Source organism: Oikopleura dioica, chromosome 2 (genome assembly GCF_907165135.1).
Source record: "Oikopleura dioica chromosome 2, OKI2018_I68_1.0, whole genome shotgun sequence".
Lineage (NCBI taxonomy): Eukaryota > Metazoa > Chordata > Appendicularia > Copelata > Oikopleuridae > Oikopleura > Oikopleura dioica.
This window is the reverse complement of record NC_137292.1, coordinates 7,039,181-7,066,870: the sequence shown is the minus strand read 5'-3', so window position 1 is coordinate 7,066,870 and position 27,690 is coordinate 7,039,181. Positions and strand designations below refer to the sequence as shown.

At 41.5% G+C, this 27,690-nt stretch overlaps 3 protein-coding genes and 1 non-coding gene across 4 annotated transcripts; 2 read left to right on the top strand and 2 right to left on the bottom strand.

The window, feature by feature from the left end:
* Positions 1–1,707: 1,707 nt before the first annotated feature.
* LOC145699105 (uncharacterized) lies at positions 1,708–3,760 on the top strand. Its single transcript, XM_081776353.1, has 6 exons — positions 1,708–2,080; positions 2,216–2,515; positions 2,609–2,750; positions 2,796–3,076; positions 3,120–3,478; positions 3,526–3,760. Exons 1-6 carry the CDS (start codon positions 1,826–1,828, stop codon positions 3,665–3,667), a joined length of 1,479 nt encoding a protein of 492 aa, XP_081632479.1. The 5' UTR covers positions 1,708–1,825; the 3' UTR covers positions 3,668–3,760.
* A 643-nt stretch (positions 3,761–4,403) lies between these two features.
* LOC145699771 (uncharacterized) lies at positions 4,404–9,793 on the bottom strand. The gene is made up of 7 exons (XM_081777033.1): positions 9,473–9,793; positions 7,968–8,048; positions 7,617–7,921; positions 5,701–5,852; positions 5,500–5,657; positions 5,037–5,188; positions 4,404–4,765 (listed from the first exon to the last, which is right to left on the bottom strand). Exons 1-7 carry the CDS (start codon positions 9,732–9,734, stop codon positions 4,457–4,459), a joined length of 1,419 nt encoding a protein of 472 aa, XP_081633159.1. The 5' UTR covers positions 9,735–9,793; the 3' UTR covers positions 4,404–4,456.
* A 9,455-nt stretch (positions 9,794–19,248) lies between these two features.
* Positions 19,249–19,322, top strand: TRNAI-AAU (transfer RNA isoleucine (anticodon AAU)). Its single transcript has one exon. It is a non-coding gene; the product is annotated as a tRNA-Ile (tRNA).
* A 3,543-nt stretch (positions 19,323–22,865) lies between these two features.
* LOC145699276 (uncharacterized) lies at positions 22,866–24,089 on the bottom strand. The gene is made up of 5 exons (XM_081776544.1): positions 23,996–24,089; positions 23,757–23,951; positions 23,499–23,707; positions 23,080–23,446; positions 22,866–23,031 (listed from the first exon to the last, which is right to left on the bottom strand). The coding sequence occupies exons 1-4, from the start codon at positions 24,035–24,037 to the stop codon at positions 23,197–23,199; spliced, it is 696 nt and encodes a 231-aa protein (XP_081632670.1). The 5' UTR covers positions 24,038–24,089; the 3' UTR covers positions 22,866–23,031; positions 23,080–23,196.
* Between the last annotated feature and the right edge of the window lie 3,601 nt (positions 24,090–27,690).

Below are 27,690 nucleotides of genomic sequence, written 5' to 3'. Positions count from 1 at the left end.
GGACTCTCGCCCAACTTTCTGTTTCTCATGGTTGAAAATTACCACATGGACTCTCGCCTAAGATGGACTCCCGCCCAAGTTGGGCGAGAGTCCTTTTGGGCGGGAGTCCACTTGGGCGAGAGTCCACTTGGGCGAGAGTCCTCCACTCGAAGTTCTAAAGTCGCCTCAGTTAAGATAAATCATTTGGTTAATCAAAAAAAAAATCTAAAATCAGTTTTTTTATCGAGATTTTCTATTCGAAAGTCTACTCTCTTCCTTGTTTTCTAGTAAGTTAGCTTATCTGTCATGAATTTGAAAGAGAAGCAATGAAAAACATGTTTATTACAATTTTCTAGCGACAAGCGGAAACGGAAATAGCTCTTTCCCGGAACCCTTCGCCAGCTTTTTCGTTGATCCTCAAACTCGATCAGATACGAGATCAGTATCAGATTAGCTTTCCACGAAGCCAATATCCTGAATACATGGCGATTTTCGCCATCGATAAGAATCTTCCCTCCTGCGCGGGGCATTTGAAAGGCGCCAGCCGCCGCTAAACGCGAAAAAAATGCAAAATGCGCACATAGGTGGCGATATTCTGTATTCACACGCTTGCAATAAATACTCCTCCTCTCTCCGAACACTCATCAAACTTAAAACACACTTTCAAACAACCAAAAAAGCAAAACCTCAAAAAGCAAAAAGCAAAAAATGGTTACAGAGACTTCAACCTGGATCGAATACTCCATGAAGAGCTCGATGATCAACCCTGAACCCTCCGAAACCGTCATGTGGGGCCAGGACTTTCTCCATGTCCCTCAACCTCACGTCAACCTCCCTCCCCAAGCCTTCCAACCCCCAGTTCAGCAGCCCCAATCCGTCCCCATCGCAACTGCCCCGGCGCATCGACAAGACCCCAAAAAAGAAGAGCGATCCAACCGGCGAAAAATGGCTACTCAACGAGAAAAACGACGAATGGAAAAGCTTAATCACTGCATCGAAGACATCCGAACCATCGTCTGCCCAGACATGAAAACACCAACCAAAGCCAAGATTCTTCGAGAAGCAATCAATCGAATTCTCTACCTGGAAAAAGTCACCGCTGAGATGATGGGAAAAGGGATGATCCCGGCACAGAACCAGTCATTTCCAGAACAACCGGTTCAATCTGCGAATCGATCTGCTTCTCCAGTCGAAAATCACAGTCAAGGTCAACTCTCGCCGGATTCTAGCTACGCTGAGCAGCAAAACTACTCTCCAGAAACTTCTCTCGCCTTCGCTCATTCTCCGGATTCTGGAGTCCTGACTCAGGAACCTGCCCAAGCTTCTCCCCTCTTCAACCAAGAAAACAGCAACTCTGCTCTTCCTCCTGTAACTCAAGTCGTCACCGGTGAATTCCCAGCTTGCGATTACTACGTCTACGAGACAGCGGTCGGACAGCCAGACCAACCAGATCAACAAGCCTACTTCATGCAAGATGAAATTGTCTGCTACCAGTATGAGTAAACAAAGAACATTCTGAAGGACCTTACTATGACTGTACAAAGATCATTGCTTCGAAACTTACTTTACTTCAAAAATTCCATTCTCCTGCTTCTTCTCTTCATATCAGTGTGATTTCAGAATAAATCAATTTATAAAAAACAACTCTTGAAAATTTGTCAACTTAGATATTTATTGCTTCAAGACTCAATCAGTTTCGGAAGTTTCAGTTCGGTACTGAAGGATGCTACTGTTTTCATTTTATTCTCAATTTTTTCTCATTTTTAGGTTGCTGAAAAGTTGACTCAGCTCCTCAGGCCTTGATGATTCCCTATTGGTTGGCGCGAGTCCAGTGAGGAGCTCAAAAATGAGTCATCTCTTGCACTTCGCCCCGGACTCGTTTGAGGAATCGAGAGAATCCCGAAATTTAGGCCGTTTTTTCACTAAGCCCGTTAGCACCCAAATTGCCCAAAGAACGGAGAATATGGGCTATCCGAAAAAGAGACTTGGGCTTTCAACGAAGAAAGATGGCGGCTACTCGAAGTTGATTGTCGCCTGCTCGGCCCTGCTTTCTGGATTTACTTTCGGTTTCTCGGCTTTTCAGAATGTCCTCACAGCCTCAGTAAGTACACTTTCAAATTACAGTCAGGAGAGAATGATCATTCAGAAGATAAATATTGCTTTTTCAAAGCTTAGCGCCCTTTGAATCATTTTTTTCTGCTATTATTTCTCAACTTTTTTCTAATCTGTTTTTCAGTGGAAGGGTTCCTATGGTTTGCCCCAAGAAACAGCCTCCTTGCATCAGCGATTCAACCAAGGCTTCCTCTACTTTGGCGCGATGTTCCTCTCCGCTTTCTACTCCAAGCTCTCTGCTCGCGAGTGGCTCACTCTTTCCACTGTCTTTTCGCTTGTCGGCTACTTGCTGATCTACTTTGCTAACTGGTGGCCTGCCGAGTACTTTGTCATCCCGCAGATTATTATGGGAATTTTATCCGGCATCGGCGCTGGCTTTTCCTTCGGAATCATTTGCATCACCCCACAGAATTGGCTAGACGAGGTAAAACATGGAATATGCACTGACATACATGCTAGTTTTAAGTCTTCCTAGACGTCTAGGATATACAACTTTCCTTGTAAAGAAAATTTTCAGACTCGCAACAAATGGAATCCCTACCTCTTTATTGGAGCTCCTATCTTCATTACTGCCCTGCTCCCGATTACCTCCTACCTCGCCACTGTTATGAGCTGGACAGGCGCGCTTTTGATCATGACTGGAATTTTCTTCCACCAAGGTAAGATACTCTACCCTCAGCGATAGAACTAACATCCTTCCCTAGCCATCGTGGCTACTCTCTTCCACCAGCACTCCTCCGAAATCGAGAGCCAGAAACAACGAGCGCTCGAAGAGAAAGAAAACAAAGTCCCCTTTGGCGATAAAGTGAAGGAATTCACCGGCGTACTGAAGAACCCTGGAATCGTCTGTATGATCGTTAATTGCATGGTCTGCTCTGGTTTTATCATGAGCTCGGTTTTTACGGAAATTACGAATGTTGCTATTGAAATGGGAATTGATGGAGAAAAGGCTGGTCAGCTGATTTTGTGGAGCGCTATTCCAGAGGTACATTTAACATCATTTCTGCCTGAATAACGCAGCATTCTAGGTGCTCTTCCGACCTCTTTGGGGAGAGCTAACCAAGTGCTTCTCCGAAACCACTCTCCAATTCGCGTGGACAGCGGTTCTCCTTGCTTCTCAAATCGCCTTTATCTTCGCTGAAAGTTACTGGATGTTTGCCATCGGCTTAGTTCTCTTTGCTCTTGGCTTGGCTGGCTACTCTGGTCTCAAATACGTGATTTTGATCGACCTGGTCGGCGGGGCCAACCTCAACAAGGCCCTCTTCTTCGACCAGATGTTTGACGGGCTGATGACGCTTATTGTGCCGACGATCAGTAACCTATTCATCGCGGCGATGGGCACCAAGAAGGTCTTGTTCATTGTGAACGCTGTTGCCGCTTTTATCACGTGAGGGACTTTAGTAGCCTTTGGGTTTTAAACTTTTCATATTTTAGTTTGTTCACAAGCTGGCACATCTACCGAGTGTTGAAACGAAAGAAATACGAAGAACCAAAGAAAGACGAGAATCAGAATGAAATCAACGAAGAGAACATCGTACTTGCTGAGAAAAAATCTCTCACTGCGAAAGAAGAATAGAATTGTTCAAATCACTCCACACAGTTCCATACTTTTAAAAACTGACCTGTTTTTTTCCACTATCTGCCAAACAATGGAATAAATACATAAAAAATTAGCACTCACGTTTCAGATCTTGGGCAAGAAAAATCGTAAAACCAGATAAAAATGCGATCTTTGATTAAAAAGAACCAGATTTTCCCACTAACTCCTAAACACTGCAAAAAGAAAAGGAGAGAAAATAATAAGCACTCATGTTTTTTATGAATTTTTTTGTTCGGCCGCGCTTTCAGCATAATTTTAAGCATCCCGACTGAATTTCAAGTTTTTGCCGAATTACATAAAACGACTTGCGCGGAAAAATATTCCAAACAGAGTGAACTGCCTCTTGAATTTATTCGATGCGGAAAAAATAATAAGAGCTTTGTCGGAAACTAAAAAATATGCTGTTCATCGAATAAAGTCATATCTCGGCTCGGCAACCTGCGTGGAAAACCTGAGTCAGGGTCCTGGAAGAGTGATGGTAAAAAGCCGCGTTGCGGCTTTTCTAAAAACATAGCCGCGAAGCGGCTAAATCAATATTGATACGTCAAACAATTTTTAATCTGGCAAAGCCGCTTTGCGGCTTCGTTTTTAGAAAAGCCGCTTAAGACCCTGACTCCACTCAGGTTTTCCACGCAGGTTGCCGAGCCCATTAGCAAAAACAATACTTTGAAATCAACAATAATCAAATGAAATTAATGAGTTTTATATTTTTATTATACAGTGAAAATATATTTATAAAGCTGTGACGGGGATATACAGTAACTCTTACTGTGCAGTTGGAAGCTCAGTTATCTCTGCCATTTGATTTGGCGCCGATATTTGCGGAATTTGAGGGAAGAAACCAAAGTTTGGCAGCTTCGGAATCTCGGAGGCCATATTTCCGAATAGTCCTCCGCTCTTTTGCATGTTGACTAAGTTCTGGTAGAAGTCAGCGTTCTGGATCGAAAGGGGAATGGAGACGGGAATCTGAGGGATTTGCGAAACTTGGGCAATCGGGCTGGAAGCTGGCAGGGTCGGGTGAGTAGTGCCAACTGGAGATGTTGGCTCGGAGTCTTGAATCGATGCGTTTTCCTCCTGAAAAGAACGGAGTTAGTGACTAATTGAAATTCATGCAGAGTCGGGGTTTCAAGTGAGGGCTGAATGAAGTAAGGCCTATTCTCAAAAAAATATTTCTTTCAAAATATTCGCTCGACCCGCGCTTGACCTAAACAAGCCCCTGTCACATTCCGAAATGCGCAGGTGCTCATCCTTCTATTATTGGATTGAAATGAGCTCCAAATTTGCATCTCATTTGACTGCTCCTAATCTCACTCATTCCCCGCTCTTCGGATAGTCCTCTTAGTACCTCTCCGTGACTGCCGATTCTTTTTTCCTTTTGTCGCCGATTACAAAACCAAACTCGCACGGTTTCTCGCTCCATTTCAAGGTCTTCGGCCAGTTGCGTGATTTCGGCGCTGGTTGGTCGGGAGTTTCGAAGGAAATGCATTTCCAAAGCTACTAAATGATTAGTTCAGTTAAAAGAACAAAATTTAGTGACATTTAGTGAAATTTGAATTTTGATTCATGAAATTTTCAAGCGTTTTTGAAGATGACATTTATCGATTTTGCTTGAAATTCGCGCTCATGGAATATGATTATTCGTTTGTATAATATTCGTGGTGTTAGTCGCGATATTCCACGACATTCAAGCTAATAATGCCACATTCAGGCCGTGAATAAACCACCGTGTATTCACCCACGTGCATTTTTGGCAGCTAAGCAGCTCATTACCTAACTCGCGAATTTCGACAAAACAATAAGCTAAGTACCTTTGACAGAATTGTCGATTGAGGTTCGCTTCTTCCTGCGTCTCGCGCTTTCCAACTGAGCTTCAGTGGACAAGGACTGTTGATTCGGAGTCAGGTAGCGTTCCGCGTCTTCTAGCCAGCGCTCGAGAATTGGTTTCAGCTTGCACATGTTTTTGAAACTAAAGGAAATCGTCTCATTTGGGTGGGGAGAAAACTGGTTACCTAAGATTGAGCGCTTCAAAACGCGAAATCGTCGTTTGCGAAAAGTCGCTTCCATACAATCTTCCCATAGCGACTCCGACGTCTCCTTGAGTGAAGCCGAGCTTGATCCGCTTTTGCTTGAATTCCTTCGCGAATCTGTCCAATTCTTCAAGCTAAAAATTCAAGCATCAGTAATGTTCCAATCTGACCATCATCGGAAATCTTACGCAATCGCTTGTTTAGGAAAAAATTATACATAATTTTCGCGTGAATCGTTTTTTCATGATTGAAAATTTACATTAATGATTTCCCCCGCGTCATAAAGATGAAATCATTTTCGCAAGATTTCCACGACCCAAATTTTCGCATCATTTTTTTATCAATTTTTACTGAATATTAAAGCCTAATGCTTTTAATTCAATTTGAATTTTCTAATTCGCAAGAAAAAGAACTTTTTTCTGGCTCTAATTCTTTTTCCGGCAGGTGGTGGTTTATCTTGCTGAATTTCATTAACATAGCGTAGTATTATACATGGGTTGGGTCAGGCGAGCCGAATGGCCACCTGTACTGCATGCAAGTCAAAAAAATAATATTGCCAAAAGCTGCAAAATTTGCCCGACCGGAGATTAAAAAGCAAATGAAGTTACTGGGCCCCGTGTCAGGTGCTGGCACTTCCACCTCATGAGTCCTTGGAACACTTCCGAGTCGAAAAAGCAAATGTCCAAGAAAATGGCCATGACGAACAAATGGGTTAAGAAAAAGCCATAATAAGACTTACAACCTAAGCCTGCTTTTCGAAGGCCTGGAAAAAGCCGCGCGCGGCTTTCGAGATCAAGTTTTTTCTTTCCCTCGTGATCTCCGAAGCCGCGCGCGGCTTTTTCTTTTTGAAAAAAATGAAGGGCCGCAGACGGTTTCTTCAGAGAAGAGGCTGGGAATCCCATTCTCTCCTCTTCCATTTTTATTTTTGTCGTTTTTTTTGCATTTGTTGCGACTGAATGTCTGTGGCGTTTCGGTTTCTTTCTCACGCCCGCTGATTTGTATTTTATGCACTAAACGATGCGATTTTGCAAAAAATTCAAAAAAAATGGAAGAGAAAAAATTGAAAGTTGCTCATGACAAGCGGGGTCCCGCCTTCTGCATAACCTGTGGCGAGATAATGCAAAAAATAAAAATTTTTGATTCACGAGGAATACTCAAACGCGCACCAGGGGATTATGCAAGAGAGAATACGATGAGTCCTCCGAAAAGGAGCTTTTTAATCTCCCCGCTTTTTTGAATATCAAAAAATATTCTGCGAAAAGGTCATTTTTTCTCTCTGAGTTACGTTAAGAAAGGGCTCTTCTCAGGGCGTATGTTAATAAATTCACGAGAATAATGCAGGTGCCCGAATTTATTTCAAAATGACCGTTGACGCGGGGGGATGACCAGGTGGAGGGCCGACCGCACAATGACTACCGAATTTGACTTTTACATTTAAATCAATGGCTACGTCCATAACTAAGTATTCCCAGTAAAGATCAGACCCTTCAGCTCGTTCTGATGGTATTAACCCGTCCATACTCAGCTGGACAAATTTGTGTGTTTTCAGCGAATCATGGTGCCACTGGCTGGGCTTGGCAACCTGAGTAAAAAACCTGAGTCAGGCTCTGGAAGAGCTAAAATGAAAAGCCGCGTAGCGGCTTTTTTAAAAACGAAACCGCGAAGCGGCTTCGCTAATATAACCATCAAAATCTATCGTAAATTCAGGCAAAGCCGCTTCGCGGCTTTGTTTTTAAAAAAGCCGCTGCGCGGCTTTTAATGTCAGCTCTTCAAGAGCCTGACTTAGGTTTTCAACACAGATTGCCGAGACCAGGTTTCCGCAAGCTAATGGTAGTTAGTGCCCTAAAGTCTTCGATAAGAGAAGAGAAATCAATATCTCTGGCGGAAAAAAAACTTACTTGAATATTTTCATCCATGGTTCCGGGATGGAAATGTGGCCGTCCTCTCATCGCTAGGGGAGGAAGCCCATGCTGGGGACGCATCAAGGAGGAAGCAGACGACGACGAGCCGGAATGCTGTGACGTACCATTGCTGCCGGTGGAAATGTCGGAATCGCGGAACTTTCCCCGGAGCGAGTTACTGCCGCTTTGGAATGATGGGGAACTGGGCGAGTGCTTTTGCTCAGGAGAACGAGACGCTTTTGAGAATTGATCGAGGAGTTCTGCGAAGTTTTCCGCGCTTTTTTCCAGCTTCTTTTCGATTGCTAAAGTTGGGATTAGATTCGTGGTAGTTTGAATGAAGAAACTTACATTGAATGTTGGTCAAAGAAGCTTGCATTTGAATGGTGATTGCTAGTTGTTGATTCGTGTACGCATTCGCCCAGGGTTGTCCTAAAAATAAATAAAACACGATGTTCAAGAAAAAGACTCGGAAGTGCTTGTCGGAAGTCGCTTATTTCAAGAACCAAATTGATTTCAATAATAATGAGCTAGGAATGAAGAGGAACGAAAATGAGATTGTTTATTGCGGAAATCTCGGAAATCGCCGAGTAGCTACTTTTTACAGGAGCCTGTGTCTGTTTGATTTCCTTTTCAAATAAATCTTGATGAAAAAGCCGCGTTGGGTTTGTATCTGTTTATTCTAAATAAAATCTCATTCGGATTTAACTACCCATCAGTCCCGAGGTGCAAAAACCCGCACCGCATTTATCCAAATAAATTCAAAACAAATAAGTCATTATTTTATTATTTTTGATATTTCAAAAAACATCGATCATAAAAAAGTCGATTTATTAATTATAATTCTGATAAGCTGCAAATAAAAATTCTAGCTCCAGAAAAAAAATAACAATAAATTCAACTTCAGTCTAATTTTAGATTTTCAGAGTCTCTTTTTACCAAAAGTAAGACAACTTTGATTGAAATTTTTATTAAAAAAAATTTTGAATTTTAAAAATTAAGCCTTTATAAATCAAAGATAAGGGTTTTATCAATTGAAAGAGAGAAAAAATAAGGGTGTCAGTATATTAATTTTTGGAGAAATATCTTCTGAAAATAGTTATTTAAGACAGAGACCCCCTTATTTTTCAATATCTAAACTTTGTTTTTGTTTAAATAATAATTTTTAATATTAATTAATTTTTTTCTAGTAAAAAAACTCATTTGACTTTTGAGCACCTTAAAAATGAGCTGTTTATGGAGTTATATTTTTGTTGATACGATTAGATGACACCTCCAAAGTGCGAAACAGACTCTGCGGATTTATATATTTATCATTTGGCATAAAATAAGCCGCCACAGAAAGGCCGCCCTGGGCTTACGAAAGATATTCAAATATATATCCATGATCAAATATTTATTTTTGGCCCTGTTGGATTGCTGTGGTTGGAAATATTTACGCGATTTGCATCCTCATTATGAACGCTTCAAACAGATTTAGGCGGCCTATTCCGAGCCAGCTATCTTTTTCTTTATCTACTTCTAAAAATGAAAAAAATAGAAAATGTATTTTTTAGGTGTCAAAAATAGCTAAAAACAAGAATTTTAGTGAAAAATGGACCCTAATGTAGGGTTACTGTCCGCCTCAACGGTTAGGGTTAGGGTTAGTTGTTATTGTTCATTAAAATGTTCGTTTGAAAATGAAGACTGAATATTTAGTTGAAATCGTCTAGAAAGCCGCGCGCGGCTTTCGAGACCGATTTATTCAACCTATGAATTCTATGATTTGGTGGTCGTTTTTTGAGTCAAAAGATGCAATCGGCTAGTTTTACGACTAATTCGATTTACAATTTCTAAAATTTGTTCTAATCTCTTACCTTGTGTTTGAGCGTGGACTTGTTGTTGCTGCTGTTGCTGTTGAAAGTGCTCGAGGAGTTTTGCGATCATCCCATCTTGTCCCTCTGAAACCGCACTTGGCGTCCCCGCCGTGCTCTGGCTCGCTACAGCTGTCCCTGTTGGACTTGGCGTGGCTCTACCTGCCGTCACGTGTTTTGGCGAAGATGTTGGAACTTGGAGAAATTCAGTTGTCGGCTTCTTTTCAACTGGCTCTGGCTCGTTTTGGCTCGTTTCTGTTGTCATTTTTTCTTGAATTTTTAAAAATGAAGTTTGAAAGTTTTTTGTTTTTTTGAGAAGGTATATGCGTGGATATAATTCTCTGATTGAATATGGTACGCACAATATGCTCTTTTCTCGAGTTATGGAGGGAGGGAGCAGTTGCGCGGCGCCAAGAGGGCGGAAGAGAGCATTTTTCTTTTTGCGCCGGCGCACGGGCGGAGCGGCGCGCGACTCGTATGCTCAGACGAATAAGCGGCGGCGAATAATTTGAATAAAATATTGAAAGCGCCACCGAGCGGAAATTACTCAAAAGACTCAGAAGAGGCTGGGGGAGGGGAAGGTGTTGTGTTGGGGAGTAAACAAATACGCGTGCGCGGAGATTTTTAGCGTTTAGAAGCCGATAAAAGAAGCCGCGCGCGGCTTTTCTTAAACGACTTTTCGAAATTTTTTCCCCTTAAGGGTGTCCCCAACGATCGGGTTAGACTGTTCTCAGTCGGGTGACCAGAGTATATTTAAAGCTGATTCTAGAGCTTTTTTCAGAACGCGTGTAATGCTTTCTTATACTTTCCTTTTGCCAGGAAAAATTCGCGAAATTCCGGAAAAGGAAGAGTCACGCGAAAATCGATCGAGATCTATTCTCGTACTTTTTCTCCATTTTGGAAATCTTTCGTAATAAAGTCAAGACGTAAGAGCGTTCAAAAACGACTCTCTCATTCTCTCCATAATTATAATTTCTAATAAATTCGCGAATCGCGACAAAAATTCATTTAATTTGAGGCATTGACCTACATTTTCCACCATAATCATTTACGCACATCTAAATTGACTATACCGAAGGAAGCGTGTTTCCGAATAAGAATTAATTACAATTCAAATTGACATTTTAGCGTTTTGATCGAAGAAGAGCAGTCGAAATATTGTCGATTGGGAATATTATCTGTAAATATCTAATTAGAGGATAATTGAGAAGGAGTAATTCAATATTCAAAATTAGCCTGTCAGAGTACGCCCCGTTTGACATGCATGTCGATTAGGACATGATAATATCGATGCATTTTTATTTCCCGAAAATGGAGTGGCCGAGCCGCCTTCATTTTTAAATAATTCGCAAATGCGCGAAATACGCATTGAAAATGCATTCCAATTCGCATATCTCCACGCGCTTCATTTCACAGCCAAAAGCACTCATCTTTCCAATACATATACTTACAGGTACCTTCTTGGATTTTACAGTAATCTGTCAAATAAGAAGCCTTAATCGGAAAGTCGAGAAGCCGCTTGCGGCTTCGAGTCGAAAAGAAAATTAGCCGCGCGGAGCGGCTTCAAGATTTGGTTCGGCAACCTGTGTTGAAAACCTGAGTAAGGGTCTGGGAGAACTGAAATTAAAAGCAGCGCAGCGGCTTTTTCAGAAACAAAGCCGCAAAGTGGCTTCGCTAAATTTTTTGATAGATTTGTCTGATTTTTGAAAAGATCTACAGTTATCTCAAGACTTCAACGGCTCTGATGATGGAATTACTGTTCCGAAAACGTTAAGCCTTCAAATAAACAAACTCAGATTGTTGGCAATATTAGCGAAGCCGCTTTGCGTCTTTGTATTTAAAAAAGCAGCTGCGCGGCTTTTCATTTCTGATCTTTAAGACCCTGACTCAGGTTTTCTACACAGGTTGCCGAGCCTTGTTTCTAGATTTTCAGCAAAGATCGTAACCAGAGCTGGAAAAAAGTATACTTCCCCCCGCCCTTCAAAAATCTGCAGGGCGCCCTTCATTCTTGAAGGGCGGTGAAGTACGAAATGGCTCTGAAGTATACTTCACGCGCTGAAGTATACTTCAGCTATCGGTTCTTATCGAAAACTTTCGCTGCCACTTCATCTGCCACAATCAGCGTGATTTAAATCATGGCGCCTGAGAGCCAATAAGCGTAAAATTTGAAAAAATTCTGGCGGATGGATTCTGATGGCCGACAGAACCAAGTTGAAGTAGAGTGAAGGGCGGAAGGGCGGTTGAAGTAGAGGGAAGTGCGGAAGTACACTTCACGCCCTTCAACGCCCTGCAACGCCCTGAAGTATACTTCATGAAGTATACTTCATTCTGAAGGGCGAGTGAAGTATACTTTTTTACCAACTCTGATCGTAACCCTAACCCTTAACTTTACTCTAGCCCTAACCCTAAATAGTAAGTCAAAGATTTTCTGTGAAAATGAAAAATCTAAGATTTATATAACTTCGAAGCATTGGGTTCTTTTTTGTAGATTTCAATTTGACCATATGTCTCAAATCAACATTTGCGAGGCAAGTGTGAAAAATTGATCAAAAAGAGCAAGAATCTTCAAATCTTCAACAATTATTAAAAAAATAAAGGCGCAAACGCACCTGGGTCAGTGCTAACCCGTCACGCCTAGCCCCGGTAATGGGATGAAAAACATATTAAAAAGAATTTCTGATGCAAAATTGAAAATAATGGACAATTATCAAAATGGACAGATTCAATTTAAAAACATCACTAAATAAAAAATTGCTTTATTTTTAGATTTTTGATATTTCTTTTTGCGAAAAAATATTTATAATTTATAGCAGTACTACTCATCGCCGCTAAAAGCTTTGTTGTGCGGGTCGAGAAGTACTATTGATATGCAAAACATGTATTCTTGTATTCTTGTTTGTCAGTGCTTGTATACAGTTTTGGTCAATTTGAAAGGGGTGCCGCCACTTCCACCCTTGAAAAAACCCAGCTCAGCTGACTCGCTCCCGCTTCTTTCACGTGATAATGTCAGTCAATCTCAAACAGGCATAATTAGCCTGGATTAGCGCATGAATCTTTCATGGCAATTTTTTTTTGAATAAGAAAGAAAGTCGAACTTTTTTACGAGAAAAAGGAAAACTGAGACACCCCCTTAATTTCGGCGGCGTCAACGAAAACAAAGTTGCTTAGCGCTTCCGTGAATATTTGGTATAATTTTCATTAACCCCGTAAAGGCGCGTTTTGAATAATTTGAATTTGTTGCCGCAGCATCAAGTGCCAAAAATGCGCAAGAGGAAATTTTCAAATTTTTCAAGACAACAAGGCCCACTTGATCGCGAAGCAGCTCTTTCTTCCCATGATTCTAGCGCCTCATTCTAGCGCCTTATTCTGGGCAAAAGCCAAGAAGGGCTTTTCCTTCACTTTCAAAATTTCAAAACAAATCAGCGTTTTTTCTGAGTCTGAAAGAAAAAATGTTTACTGAAAACACTAATTTTTATATTTACCTTCGATGTTCTTCTAAAATGAGATTTTGATTATTTTGAGTTGTGATTTTATTCTCAAATTAATTTTATTCTACTTCCGGAATCAGTATCCGCCTCAAATTGTCAACGCATAATATTTTTATACACAAAAATTACAAACTAGAAAATCGCACTTTTGACAAGCGCTGAAAATAGTGCAAACCCATGTAGTTTCAATTACTAAAGGTTCTTCCTAAAAGGGTCGGCAACTGGGTTCGGGTTAAATTTGAAGCTCCTGCTTTTGTAAAGCTATTTTTTAGGGTAAGGGTAGGGATACCCTTAACGTCCGATCTCAGAGCCTGTGTAGAAAACCTGAGTCAGGTTTTGAGAGAGCTCCAAAAAGCTTATGAAAAGCAGGGGTTCACATTTAGCTCTCTCAGAACCTGACTCAGGTTTTCTACACAGGCTCTGAGATCGGACGTTAAGGGTATCCCTACCCTTACCCTAAAAAATAGCTTTACAAAAGCAGTGGCTTCAAATTTAACCCTCTCAGAACCTGACTCAGGTTTTCTACACAGGTTGTCGAGCTCTGATTTTAAGGGTGCCCTAACCCTAACACTAGCCCTTATCTTAACCCTTACTCTAATATAAATAACTCAACCAAAAAGGCCCGGAAAATGCATCAATTTGCGCATACCTCCTTAGAAGAAAATTACTCTTGAGAGAAAGAGGAAAGAAAAACGATTTCAAAAACGTAAAATCGGAAGTAAATTCCTCGATTGATAAGGTTGAATCGAATTATGCCGACCAAGAATTGCGATTGATTATAGCCCTCTTTGGAACTTCGAAACTGAATAAAACCAAAACCGGCATTCCCCGCAAATTGTTTGCAAATACAATCATTATCTGATCATTCTAGCGCTTCCGAGGACTTAGCTATCGATCTGTACGAAAGTTGCAAAGATTGGGATTTCGAAATCTAAAGGATGGAATAGGAAGCACTGGCGATAGTAAATCGGAACGGCTTGACGCGTTATGAATACGCGTTATAATAGGTATACACACTGGCATTTTAATTTCCAGCGACAGCTTGACTAAAAGATGAAATGTGTCTAGCACCGCAAAGGAAAGAAGTTTCCTCACAGTTTCAGCCTCAATCTCAGAATTGGAAAATAAAGAAAATCGGTCGGTATTATAACCTGGGCCCGGCGAACTGTATAGGAAACCTGCGTCAGGGTCTGAAAGATCTTCAATTAAAAGCCGCGTAGCGGCTTTTTTGGAAACAAAGCCGCGAAGCGGCTTCGCAAAACTTTCTTTCCAATCAGGTCAGAAATTTTGGCGAAAACGCTTTGCGGCTTCTTTTCTTAAAAAAGCCGCTACGCGGCTTTTATTGGACATCTTCCAAGCCCTGGTAAAATGCCGGTAATGACCCAAAATGGTCATTTTTTTTACTAATTTTCATAAAAATTTTCCCATGAGAAATCCATTTCCGATTTTTTCCTTCTTTCTTTTTTGGAAATCACTGATTTCAAATCAGTATTCAGCTATTCTTGTCTCCTCGGCGGTTAGTTTTGATTTTTGCATAGCGGAAGGGATTGTTTTTCGGAAGTCTTCAAGAGCGGAACTCTCAGGCGGCGCGCGCCTTCGATGGCATTCGATTGAGCATTTTGTTCCGCATATAATTACTATTGTACATTTTCCGGTCCACCCTTTTGTCAGCGGAAATAGAAGCAAGAAAACTTTTTTGAAGATGTTTTAATCAGTTCCGAATATTTTGTTGAAAAAAATGCCAGCAACGGAAACTGAGCTTTTTAATTTTCCAACGAAAAAGTCTTTTTCTCTGGGCTCGGAAACCTGTGTAAAAACCTGAGTCAGGATCCTGAAAAAGCGATTTTTAGCTTTTTGAAATCCTGACTCAGGTTTATACACAGGTAACTGAGCCCACATCAGGCGGCCTGACTCAGGCCTGGGCTCGGAAACCTGTGTGAAAAACCTGAGTCAGGCTTCGCAAAATGACCTTTTTTATCAATGCAGCCTGAATCAGGTTCCGCACAGGTCTACACAGGTTGCCGAGCGCAGGCCTGAGTCAGGCCGCCTGACGTGGGCTCAGTTACCTGTTCATAAACCTGAGTCAGTATTTTAAAAAGCTAAAAATCGCTTTTTCAGGGGCCTGACTCAGGTTTTTACACAGGTTTTCCATGTTTAGAGAGCCCAGCGTCAGGCTAAACTTTCGCCATTTTTCTTAGAAAGATGATCAATTAGGGGAGTATTTAGGATGCGGAATGTCTCCTTTTGCATCTCGGAATGCATATTCCGGATCTTTTTCAATATGCAACCATGCAATCTTGAATGGCGCATGAGGAAAAGAGCATATCAATTTTCAAGTACACGCTTGTCAGTTTAGTAGCCACGCCTTTTTTCGCTGGCCCGTGCTGAAATATTGTATATGTAATTTGGAAATTACAAAAAAGAAGCGCGAAATGAGAAAAGCATCTGATTTTCTTTTTCCCACAGGGACGGGAGGCGAATTTGATTTAGATTCATCAGAAAATCAAGAAATTTCGCCCCGCTAGTTTTAGTCCGGGGCGATTATCCCACGACCGGACATGACAGAATATGGACTTGCACTTTTTTTCTCATGTCGCCCATTTGATTAAACGAGACTCACATAATTCAGAACCCGCGAATTTGCGCCGCGCCAAATTATTTTCAATAGAAAGTCGACAATAAAAATAGGGACCCCTATTTTCCCTGTTTTCCCGTTAATATGGGGACCCCTTAATTTATCAAAAAAATGACTATTTTCGCAAAATATTAGATTTTTTTATTCTGAAACTTTTTGTTCAACTGACAGTAAGAACTGTAGTTTCGTACAGTAAACTGTTAGTTGAACAAAAGTTTGAAGAATATACTATTTTAATATTTTGCGAAAATTGCCATTTTCGCGTGACATATTCACGTATTCGAGAAAAGAATGAAAATGTAAATGAAAAAACAAAATCGTGAATTTTTAACGGAAAATCTCTCTTTTTTATGGAAATTATTTATTTAAGGCTTTATGAATAATGCAATCTATAGAAAAACAGATTTATGATGAATCAAAATTATGAATTTGGAAACAATTTGTTTATGCTATCTGGGGCAAATAAATTCGGAATCGATAATATTTACGAAAATGGACAAAAGCTGGATGAATTTATTTGTTATGCTGATTTGATTCTAAATTAATTGGCTTCTAAAGATATTTTCGCATTTTCAACTTTTTTCTTCTTCTTCATGTTTTCGCTAGAAAATAAATTATTAAATAAAAAATAATTAAAATGAACTTTACTTTTCGTGGATTTTCTTGCGAACTGAGTTTTTCGAAGATTTCCGTCAGGTTTTTAACCGGAATCGTCTAAAATAGGAATTTATGATTCTGAAATGATTACAGGTTGAATGTAAAGATACCTTTTGAGTGTCACGTGGGGCATTTTCCGTGATCTGGGCAGGATTATTTTGAGTTCTCTTTTCCATCTGACGCTTTTTTCGCTGCTCAATTTTTCTTTTTGCCTTTTTTATGATTTACGTTTAGTAATCAGAGGTCGATTTTGAAGGAAAGAATATTTTCTTCAAAAATTTATTTTAATATCGTAACAAAAAATTATCATAAAATCTGTTCTAAATTGGCCATTCGAAATATTCCGTAACGTATAACCATCCTTGTCTCGCAGATCCTTCAAATTATTGTAATTGACGCCCATCTTCAGTCGGAATATCGCCATTTCTCTTCTGCACCCGACAAAAAATGACATCAGAAAATCAGGATCCAGCCTTTTGAGTCGCTCGCTCCGAGACGAAATTTTACTTTCTTCGGCGCGGTAATCTTTTTCAGGCAGGAAATTCTTATCTTCTCTTGTTTCCTCCGCTTCAGTTTCTTTCAAGATAGAACTCTAGAATTTGGGCTCGGCAGCCTGTGTTCAAAACCTGAGTCAGGATATGAAAGAGGCTTAATTAAAAGCCGCGTGACGGCTTTTTTGAAAACGAAGCCGCAAAATTTAAAAAAAATAACAATATTATCAATTTAATCTGTGCGGCTTCATTTTAAAAATAGCCGCGACGCGGCTTTTCATTCAAGATCTCTCAGGCCCTGACTCAGGTTTTGGGCACAAGTTGCTGGGCGAGACTAGTCTAGAATGTCCTCTAGGGCCAAAATTCCAAGTCTTCTATTTGAACTAAAAGACTAGAATTTGGCACTAGAATTAAATCGAATCTTTATTCGAGCTCATTATTGAAGTTTCTTGAGCTTTTTGAGAGAAAAAAATAAACAAGAAATTTCAAAAAGAAAGAGCTAGAATCACACTTAGGTGATTTCGCTGTTTCTGTTAGATTCTAGTGCCAATATTCAAATAAGTAAGTATAAGAGACTTGACTGTTCGAAAATCTATGTTCGAAGATCGTGAAAACATGATTTTTGAAAGTCAGCGCTCTTTTTTTCGTTATTTTTATTCAGGAGGGATGATCCGCCGCCGTAAGTGGCCTTAGCGGATTTTTTCGCTTGTTGGCGCATATTGATGGGCGGAATGCGCCTTTCATCTCCATAATAAATACGCAGCCAGAGACACTTCTTGCAAGGGTTTTGAGTTTTACGCCTATTCGGAATAGGGCTAGAATAGACCGGATAGGCGGCCTCTTGCTTTGAACAAATCGAAAAAATTAAGTTTGAAATGCAATAACATGTATATAATGTATCAATGTATCTTCCTTCAAGAATGTGGACAAAACTTAGGAATCTCAGCCCAAGATTGTCGGTTTTTGGACAAAATCGCGCTCTGATTGGTCAAATTTTGAGAGAAATTGACGATTTTGGGACAGGAATTTCGAGTCTTATCCACAATTTTGGACGAACATCGTGAAGAAGAGTGTCTGGTAGACATTGCTTTGCTTCAGAAATGTATTTGAATCCCCGAGCAAGTCAAGTACTGAAGGAAATTGCGACTGCCCGCAACTGCATTTGCCAAAATTCATATTTCCGAATGGGCAATGTTTCATTTCATTCCCATACATTCGTCCATGAGAAAGGCGCCCAGATGGGAATCAAGTGGCTTCTCCCACTTTTTACAATTGTCCAGAAACGAGCGGTGGCGAGACCGCAGTCCAGAATATACGAATACAAAAATCAATGCGGCCAAAAGCGATTAATTCTCCATTTCCGCCACGAAGCCGCAGCGCACTTTCACGAAATAAAAGACAATTTTCTCGCATAAAAAAAGAAGAATTGTTCCAGATTTTATTACAGTAGTCAATTTTCACTTAGCTAGTGGGAATAGTAATTTCTGAAGGCAACCCAGCTTGGACACTTTTAACCGGGCTCGGCAATCTGTGTAAAAAACCTGAGTCAGGGTTTGGAAAAGCTGTTCTTGAAAGCCGCGTTGCGGCTTTTTTTTAAACAAAGCCGCGAAGAGGCCTTGCCAATAATGCCAAATCAGTCTTTCGAATTCTTTTCACTACAGCTCAGGTCGCTTTTGACTTGAGGTTTTCTACACAGGTTTTCTACACAGGTTGCCGAGCCCAGACTTGGTAACCATATGACCATCATCATCTGCTGCGTAGACTCATTTTTATTCTCAAATTCTAAGCTGACTCGTCAGAACAGTAATCGCTTCCGTTTACCAACAAATCGGTCAGTTTGCGGCTTTGAGTTATGCAATTTTAAAATTTATAATTTGAGAAAATTTCCTGAAGAAGAGTGTTTGCAAAAAATGTAGTTTTGAATTTCATTCCAGATTAAAATCAATAGCGTCACTATTTTTAATAAACAATTTATCAAAAGGAAGCCCTTACCAATAATAAATATAATAAGAAGAAATAAAAAATATATCCCGCTCTCCATTACTTTCTCTTTTTCTTTTCACTGGCCTTACATTTACTTTCTGACTTGTCTGTTGTATACAGAAACTAATCTATATCGCGCTCTTGATAAATTTTTAAATTCAGCTTTTCCGAAGTGAACCTCTCGTAAACCCTCTTTAGCGGACTCTCAGGATTATTGATTTGGACAGCATTTTGTACTGTTGTAAGTAAAAATAACAGCCGCGAAGTGCAGACGGCCGTATTACGGTAAATACACGCATATTTGATGGGGAATACAATATTCTCAATATTCGACATCCGTATGCATCTCATAAAGAAAAATCTGTTAGCGGGCTACAGGCGGGCTTCAAGCGGGCTCCTAGCGGGCTTTTTTCGCCCGCGGTGCCCGCTCGTTTTTCGGGGGTGGGGGCGCGGGCGACACTTTTTGCGAGCTCTGGAATCATGGAAGATCGACAATATGTATGTCAAATTCAAGCTTTCCCGACAGGCCGGTTAGCTCAGTTGGTTAGAGCGTCGTGCTAATAACGCGAATGTCGCGGGTTCGATCCCCGTACTGGCCATTCTTTTTTCACATTTTATGGTTTATTTCTTTTCGTTTTCTAGTGCAACAGAAAATAGAAGTCCATCTCGACAAAATCCCTCCCCTTTCTTCTTTCTCCTCGACACTTTCTATTGAAGACAAAGAATCATCTGAATCTACTTCTGAATCTTTCAACGAGTTGGAACATCAAGTCAAAAGCGACGTAAAAACCAACCGGTAAAACTCGATCCTGAAGTCCATAATTCATCAAAGAGAGTGTTGTCCGGTGCAGGAAGATAAATCGTGGAGAGACTGAAGGAACTCTTCTCTGCAGGAAAGCTACTCATAAATTTGTCCGTTTTGATCTTGCAAAAGATAACAAGTTGACTCGCAAATATATCAACTCGTTGCCATGCTACAGGAGAACATGCTTACCATCAAAACGCATGATATTTTCTACAAATTTTAGACCGTTGAAGCCCAAAATTCTCCCTCCAAAATGGTAGAATCCTCAAATTCTCCGTGATGACCTAGTAGGCATCTGTTCACGATTGTTTCTCGTAGAGATGTTGAACCTAATTCGCGCAGCCGAAGTCGATGATTTTAATTTGAAGCGTGTCGGGGTCGATGAGTTCGTTTTCGTCCTTGATGTCAGAATAGATCACTCCCCCCAGATGCATTTTGTAGCATGCGACATGTCCAAATGATTCTCGCGCTCTTCTCGCTCTGGACGCCGAATTTGTTGCAGAAGTTAAACAAGTCCATGGACCATGGTTCTTTCGGGCTTTTCCACGGCGATCGCGAAGTCATCTTCTCGCTCGATCCAGTCGAGTGGTTCGACGATGAAGGGACGGGCAAGGGAAAAGGCTTTGACGTGAAAGTAGATCTCCGAAGGACAGCGAATGCCTTTGACATCGACGTAGGTTCGGACGGAGGATTTGGGAAAGAACTTGACCACGACGTCCCGGACTTTCTCTCTGGTCAGAAGGTCGACTTCGATGGCGTTGTAGAGGGTGCCGTTTGCTGACTGCATCAGAAGAGAAGTTGGCTGCTTTCGGGATTGGAGCTTCTTGCTGTTTGTACTCATTTTTTGCCTGTTTGTTGTTCGTAAGTATTATTATTGGAACATCGGAAGTTACTTGCTTGTAAACTCCTGCTATGGCGCTAGAATTGATGTGGCACCTGAATAATTTTGAGAAGCTGCGTTCCTGGAAGGAGCAATCAAGGAGCTATGACGCAGCTAATTGACAGCAGGTGTATTACTGTATGGTTGCAATTTCCTAGCAGTCCGGGCAAATTGGAAGTGGTTCTTATTCGATAGTCTTTCGCCGAAAAAAGTATAAACCAGGGGATTCTCGTGACGAGAGTATAAATTATATTTTATAATACACATAAATCATCACACGGAATCATCAGTTTAATCTGAAATTGAAATACAAGACTCAAAAGTGACATAATGATTCGTTAATTCCATAAATGATTAATTCTGTCGGAGAAATAGCTGGGCTGCTTAACTAACGTTAGATTAGACCTTTTCTAATGAGGTAATATTATTGGAAACCGCGCCATCTCCTGAGTTCTCTTCTTTGCTCTTTCCTCCTTTTTTTCTTACATTTTCGTATCGATACATTTTTTCAAAGACTATTTTAAGAAAGAAGAAAGACATGATTCAGTATATTATTCTAAGGGTGAGCTTTTATTAGAGAAATAAAAAAAAGAATGGACTTATTTTTTATTATAAAATATTCAATTATTATCGTTTTATTGGATTTCGCGATGAACTTGATTATTTCCAGGGAACGGTTTTGATCATCGGCCTCGTTTTCAACCTCCTCGCTCTGGTGATCCATTTCTACACAAGAAAGTCCGCAGCGCGAAGCCAGCACACTTCCAGCTTCCGATACACTATTCATTTGACCTTCACCGACTTTACGTTTTTGGTGTTTGGTCCTTTGGAGCTCTGGTCGGATTATTTCATGGCCTGGCCGGAGTTTTCCGCTTTTGAAGAATACAGGAACGGGCTGGGCCTGTTGCCTCTTGGCGAATTACTGTAATTGCGTGTGTTCGCTATTTTGCTCGCCAATATTCTAATTGAGGTTCAATCATTTTTAATTGAAGCAGTCGAGATACCATTTTTCCCCTTTGAGAGAGGAAGGTTCTCTTAGATCTCTTTCTTCGACAATACTATCATTACATCTATTGATGAATTTATAGAAATACTGATTAGCAACTAATCTTTGATCCAAGAAATAATCCCTTGACCGTCGGCTAATCCGGTTTCTGTCTCCAGCGCAATCAGAAAATCAAGCAAAAACGATGCTTTGAAGACACTGACTGAACCAGAGCCAATAACTCATTTGCCAGACTTTTGTTAATCTAATCAGCTTGATCTGCTCAGCCGAATGTGCAGCGAGCGAATGCGTCAATTATCCTGTCGGATGTGGGCATTCTTTCATTATCTAAACTTCACCATCGTCGCCTGGTTCTTGGCCGTCATGTCAGTCGACAGGGAAACAGGGAACTCATTATTCAATAGGGAGAAAGAGGCACTCATTATTTACTAATGAAAGTAACTTTGAACACAAAATCCATCTGCTTCATTTTGAGAGAATCCATTTGGATGATTTTGGAGTCCCTGATTGTAAGATATTTTAGCGTCAGTGCCAACTTTGCCAAACTACTAAAATACAGGTACTTTTCAAACAAGCCTCTTTGCGAAAAAAAATTACCAATTAGGACGCCAGTTTTCGCCCGCTGGGTGGTCCGATGTCTCTGGATCACTTGTCCCATCTTCAGCTTTCTGATCTCCAACGAGTTCGCAATTACCTCCGCAGGCAAGAAAACGACAACGGTATTTGTTAAATAATCAAAAAATCAAGGAAGATGCCAAAACAGATTCATGGACAAGAGCAAAGAAGAGACGCTCTTTTTCATTCCCGACTTGCCAGTGTTGAACTCCGACTACAATCTCGACTTCAACGACAGCTCAACTTCCATTCCCGCCGACTCGTCCGTCCAAAACTCGACTGTTTCTCCGCTCGTGAGCTGCGAACTTCCTCCCAGTGAAACTCAAGCCTTTTCGAGATGGCTTCAGACATGGACTTGGTTTGCCTTCACCATTCCTTCTGGTAAGCTACTGTCCTTTTCAACCCCTTTGAAGCTTGTTTCAGTGGTGATTGTAGTGGCAAACGCGTTGGTAATGCGCCGCGTGATGCAAACTTCGCGGTCCAATTCTTCTAGAGCTTTTGTCAGATCGGCAAGTTCTCTTTTCTCATTTCTCCGAATTACAGATATTCTAGCGCTCTCTGGGAATGGTGAGAAACCTGGTGCTGAGCTTCTTTGTCTGTCGTGTTCCCTTCTTTACGTATTGGAACTTGTCGACAATCGTCGAAATCAAAATGCCGAGCTTCTTCTGGTGCAATTTCACCAAGCACGTGATAGTAGCGCTGCTCTACGTTAACTCAATTTTGAACAGCTTTTTCTACAGGTAAATTGAAAAAAAGCAGATGATCTGGATAACTTTCAGTTTCTGCAATCCGCGCTTCAGCCAAGGCTTCAGCTACTATATCCGACACGTGATCAGGAAGAATTAAACCACTTTATTTAAGTATTATTATCTGTAAATAAAAGATCGATCAAAGAGAGAAGAGATTCAATACCACGAGTAGGAAGTTACTATCTGTCCAAGAAATGCGTGATTTTTCAGCTCGGAAGCAGTGATTCTCGTTTCTGGGTTGTGATCGAAGCATCTACAGAAACAGTTCATTAACTTCTTTGGCAAGGCTGAGGTAACGTACCGATTGATGAAGTTTTTAGCGTACAAAATAAACGCGGAACCGCCAAAGAGAGTCTCAAGTTTTCCCTTTTTCTGTTCATAGTGCTCCAGTGGATTTCTCCATTTTTCTATGTCATAATCATTTTCTCCAAACTGGCCCAGGAAAAAATTGCTCTTTCCAACAATCAGCCGTCCATGGCAATTTCTGAGTGATCATTTCGAGCACCGTGCAGCCAACTGACCAAATGTCACTTGTCAAGCCCACTCTTCCCTTAAACACTTCTGGGGGTGCGTAATTCGATGTGCACCCGATTTCTGCCTTTGGCCGATCAACGATTGTCTCTTCGTCTAGGAGGAGGGCACTGCCAAGATCAGCTAGTTTGAGAACGCTAAAGCGGTAATTCTAGCTTTCTATAGGCTATAGCAATCATAGAATTCTACCTGTGATCTCGTCTTGGAGAAAGGAGGATATTTCCAGGTTTGATATCTCGATGAACCCAGCCACTGGAATGCATGTATTCGATTGCATCGATCAATTGGATTGCGTAAGATTGAATGGTGATCTGAGCAAGACCTTCAGGGTAGATTTCTTTGGAAAGATCCAGCTCACAGTACTCGTAAATCATTTGCCCTCGCAGAAAATCGTTTGCCTAGACGGCAATTGTCAACTCTCAATGGACGATTTAGATTTAGATTTACCTCCATTTTGAAGCCGAAATAAGTGACAATGTTTTTGTGATGAAGCCTTTCGCTGGCTTCGCATTCGCTTTCGATCGTATCTCGCATCGATGCAATTGTTTCGGCATCGGCATTCCAAATTGGATTGATTTGTTTAACAGCAAGCTGGTCGCCAGTGTCCCGTCTCGTTCCAAAGCTTACCACGCCAAAGCCACCCTAAAAAGATGAAGCAAACAATTTCCAGATGATAGTTTAAATACCTTTCCTAAAGATTTTCCTATATCAATAGTATGAGGGTACATTCTGATGCTTAGAGTGAGTGGAGGACTCTCGCCCAAGAGGACTCTCGCCCAAGTGGACTCCCGCCCAAGATGGACTCCCGCCCAAGTTGGGCGAGAGTCCTTTGGGCGAGAGTCCATGTGGAAATTTTCAACAATGAGAAACAGAAAGTTGGGCGAGAGTCGATCTTGGGCGTGAGTCCTCCACTCCAATTGTTAATGACTATTCAATGACAAAGAAAGCAATAAGCTGTATATAACATATATCATACATGATATATGCAATGTACTTTGAGTTCGTTTATTGCAGGCTTAACGTTTTCGGAACAGAAATTCCATCATCAGAGCCAGTTGCTTGTCTTGTAGAAAAGTGAACTGTTCTACAAGACAAGCAACTGGCTCTGATGATGGAATTTCTCATTTATCTCCAGATGTCATTTAACGATGCAATGTACTTTATATAAATTAATGTTAGGGTTAGAGGGCAATTAGATTTGTTTCGGTTTGTCCAGAAAGATAAGCGAAAGCATAAATTCTTTGATGTGAAAATATAGCGCTTCGCTAATAAAACTCGAACTCTCAAAAGTGCTAGTCCTCGACTAGGTTGAAAGAGAAGGTCAATCCTACTGCACCACTTTTCAGACGAAATTATCAAATCTAATTGCCCCTTACCACGGGGCTTCGCCCCTTAGGTCCTAAGATGCCGGGGTCTAGTCTAGGGTTACTTAGGGTTACCTTCAGTAACCCTAACTAACCCTAGCCTATCCCCCTCGGGTAAGGTTGTTCTGTCATTTTGCCCAGTGCCCCCTAACCCTAACTTTTATTTATATAAAGTACATTGCATATATATTATATACAGCTCATTGCTTTCTTTTGTCATTCATTAACAAATGGAGTGGAGGACTCTCGCCCAAGATCGACTCTCGCCCAACTTTCTGTTTCTCATTGTTGAAAATTTCCACATGGACTCTCGCCCAAGATGGACTCCCGCCCAAGTTGGGCGAGAGTCCTTTTGGGCGGGAGTCCACTTAGGCGAGAGTCCACTTGGGCGAGAGTCCTCCACTCGCTTAGAGTGACTTCTGGCTCTTCGCTAGTGCCTTCAGAAAAGATGCTTCATAAACTCTTCCAATGCCCAATTTTTTCCTTTGTTCTTTAGGCAAGCTCTGCTTCTTCTTCATGATTCTTGAGTCAAGCATTGATACAGACTCCTGGCATCTTTTCTGGAAAGTAATTCGAGAAGTATTGATCTGGTCGACACTTTCCTGGCTGAATATTCTTTTTGGGCGAACGACACGATTTTCCTTTCCGTGATTTTGAAGAGCGTCAATAATTCTTTTGAGCGTTTCTTTGTACTTTTCTGCTTCTTGCCCTCCAAGAGTTCTCAAAAAATGAATGTCCAAGTGTTCATTTTCCATCGAAATAGGCCCTCGTCGCAAGTTATTTTTGATCATTTCAAACGACCAAGCACTCGAGATTGTCGTTTCAAAAAGCGTCCATTCGTGCAAAATATCCAGAGTCATTCGTTGAAATGACTGATAAAATGGATCATTGATGATCTTTTCATTGTAGGGTTTTCTGGTGAATCTGCCCATCACGGAAAGAAATAGAAAATTGAGGCTTTCGTAAAGTCGGCGCGTCCCATTCGGAAATTCCTTGATGAAATAATCCAAAGTTTCTTGAAGCTTGAAATTCTCTCCTCCAGTCTTTTGCATCTCAAGAAACCAGGCTTCCACTCGCCGGAAAATCGCAAAATGCTCCTTCACAATGTTTTTCAAAGAAAGCGTTATCTTCAAAATTGATTGCCGGAGATTTTCGACCATTTTTGTTGCCTCGTTTGTGATTCCGATTTGCTTGACGACGAGTTCTAAGCTTTCTTGAAAGACGTTGCTAAAGACGGTTTCGTTGTTGATGTCTTTTGTGACGATATAGCAATCGCAGTCTTTCTCCATTTCAACGGCAAAAACGGGGGTAAGAGTCATTGAATTAGGGGCGATTTCGTAGACTTTCCCTTCCAGTCGAGCTTGTCGAACACTGTTTTTCGTACGACAAAGATGCTGTCTTCCTCTCTCCAGTCAATGGCATTTTTCTCTTTTCTTCTTTTGCTTCTTCTGTCTCCTCGAAAATAGAGTCTTCATCTTCGAGCTCCTCATTTTGCTCTGTTTCATCAACAACACTTTTCTGTCGGGCCAAAAGTGTCTTCGTCCTTGTTGTTTGCGATTTCTGCTGGTAAAGATTTGGCACTTCTTCTTCATCCGGAACATCAATGCTAAAGTTGCCTGGTTCAAAGTACGCTCGTCTCAGCATTTTGAACTTCCCTCGATTGGGATCAACAATTGTCGACAAGAAAGCTCTGTTTAGGGTTCCGCACGATTGGACCAAAATTTTTCATTTTAATAAAATTTGGAGATTCCACCAAAATAATGCCTAGAAATTCATTCCTGGCCTCTGTTTTTCCAGAAAATCCCCCTTCAGCCCTTTTAAGGGCTTCAAAGTATATTTTGCCAAGGAGGCCTGCTGCGCGCTGATTGGCTGGCGCTCTTCGCGGAAATATGAATCGAGTACTGCACTGCACTGTCACCCTGGAGTTGGCTCAGTGGTGAGCGCTTCTCTTCGAGCAGACGAGATGGCGAGCTCGAATCCAACCCGCGTCTCATTTTTTTCAAAAGCTTTCTAGCTTGGAAAACACGGATCCGGGATGGGCCGTTTCAGCCCCGTTCCTTGATTTTTAAATTTAAGGGGCTTGACGGCCCTTCGGGCCGTTTCAGCCCCGTTCCTTGATTTTTAAATTTAAGGGGCTTGACGGCCCTTCGGGCCGTTTCAGCCCCGTTCCTTGATTTTTAAATTTAAGGGGCTTGACGGCCCTTCGGGCCGTTTCAGCCCCGTTCCTTGATTTTTAAATTTAAGGGGCTTGACGGCCCTTCGGGCCGTTTCAGCCCCGTTCCTTGATTTTTAAATTTAAGGGGCTTGACGGCCCTTCGGGCCGTTTCAGCCCCGTTCCTTGATTTTTAAATTTAAGGGGCTTGACGGCCCTTCGGGCCGTTTCAGCCCCGTTCCTTGATTTTTAAATTTAAGGGGCTTGACGGCCCTTCGGGCCGTTTCAGCCCCGTTCCTTGATTTTTAAATTTAAGGGGCTTGACGGCCCTTCGGGCCGTTTCAGCCCCGTTCCTTGATTTTAAATTTAAGGGCTTGACGGCCCTTCGGGCCGTTTCAGCCCCGTTCCTTGATTTTTAAATTTAAGGGGCTTGACGGCCCTTCGGGCCGTTTCAGCCCCGTTCCTTGATTTTTAAATTTAAGGGGCTTGACGGCCCTTCGGGCCGTTTCAGCCCCGTTCCTTGATTTTTAAATTTAAGGGCTTGACGGCCCTTCGGGCCGTTTCAGCCCCGTTCCTTGATTTTTAAATTTAAGGGCTTGACGGCCCTTCGGGCCGTTTCAGCCCCGTTCCTTGATTTTTAAATTTAAGGGGCTTGACGGCCCTTCGGGCCGTTTCAGCCCCGTTCCTTGATTTTTAAATTTAAGGGGCTTGACGGCCCTTCGGGCCGTTTCAGCCCCGTTCCTTGATTTTTAAATTTAAGGGGCTTGACGGCCCTTCGGGCCGTTTCAGCCCCGTTCCTTGATTTTTAAATTTAAGGGGCTTGACGGCCCTTCGGGCCGTTTCAGCCCCGTTCCTTGATTTTTAA

Coding starts and splice junctions, on each gene's coding strand:
- LOC145699276 (XM_081776544.1), bottom strand. CDS start 24,037: ATGTACCCTCATACTATTGATATAGGAAAATCTTTAGGAAAG. Junction 23,952..23,995: donor TAGGAAAATCTTTAGGAAAG/GTATTTAAACTA, acceptor TCATCTTTTTAG/GGTGGCTTTGGCGTGGTAAG. Junction 23,708..23,756: donor ATTTCGGCTTCAAAATGGAG/GTAAATCTAAAT, acceptor ATTGCCGTCTAG/GCAAACGATTTTCTGCGAGG.
- LOC145699771 (XM_081777033.1), bottom strand. CDS start 9,734: ATGACAACAGAAACGAGCCAAAACGAGCCAGAGCCAGTTGAAAAGAAG. Junction 8,049..9,472: donor AGTCCACGCTCAAACACAAG/GTAAGAGATTAG, acceptor ATTTATTTTTAG/GACAACCCTGGGCGAATGCG. Junction 7,922..7,967: donor TTCTTTGACCAACATTCAAT/GTAAGTTTCTTC, acceptor TCCCAACTTTAG/CAATCGAAAAGAAGCTGGAA.
- LOC145699105 (XM_081776353.1), top strand. CDS start 1,826: ATGAGTCATCTCTTGCACTTCGCCCCGGACTCGTTTGAGGAATCGAGA. Junction 2,516..2,608: donor CACAGAATTGGCTAGACGAG/GTAAAACATGGA, acceptor GAAAATTTTCAG/ACTCGCAACAAATGGAATCC. Junction 3,479..3,525: donor GCTGTTGCCGCTTTTATCAC/GTGAGGGACTTT, acceptor TTCATATTTTAG/TTTGTTCACAAGCTGGCACA.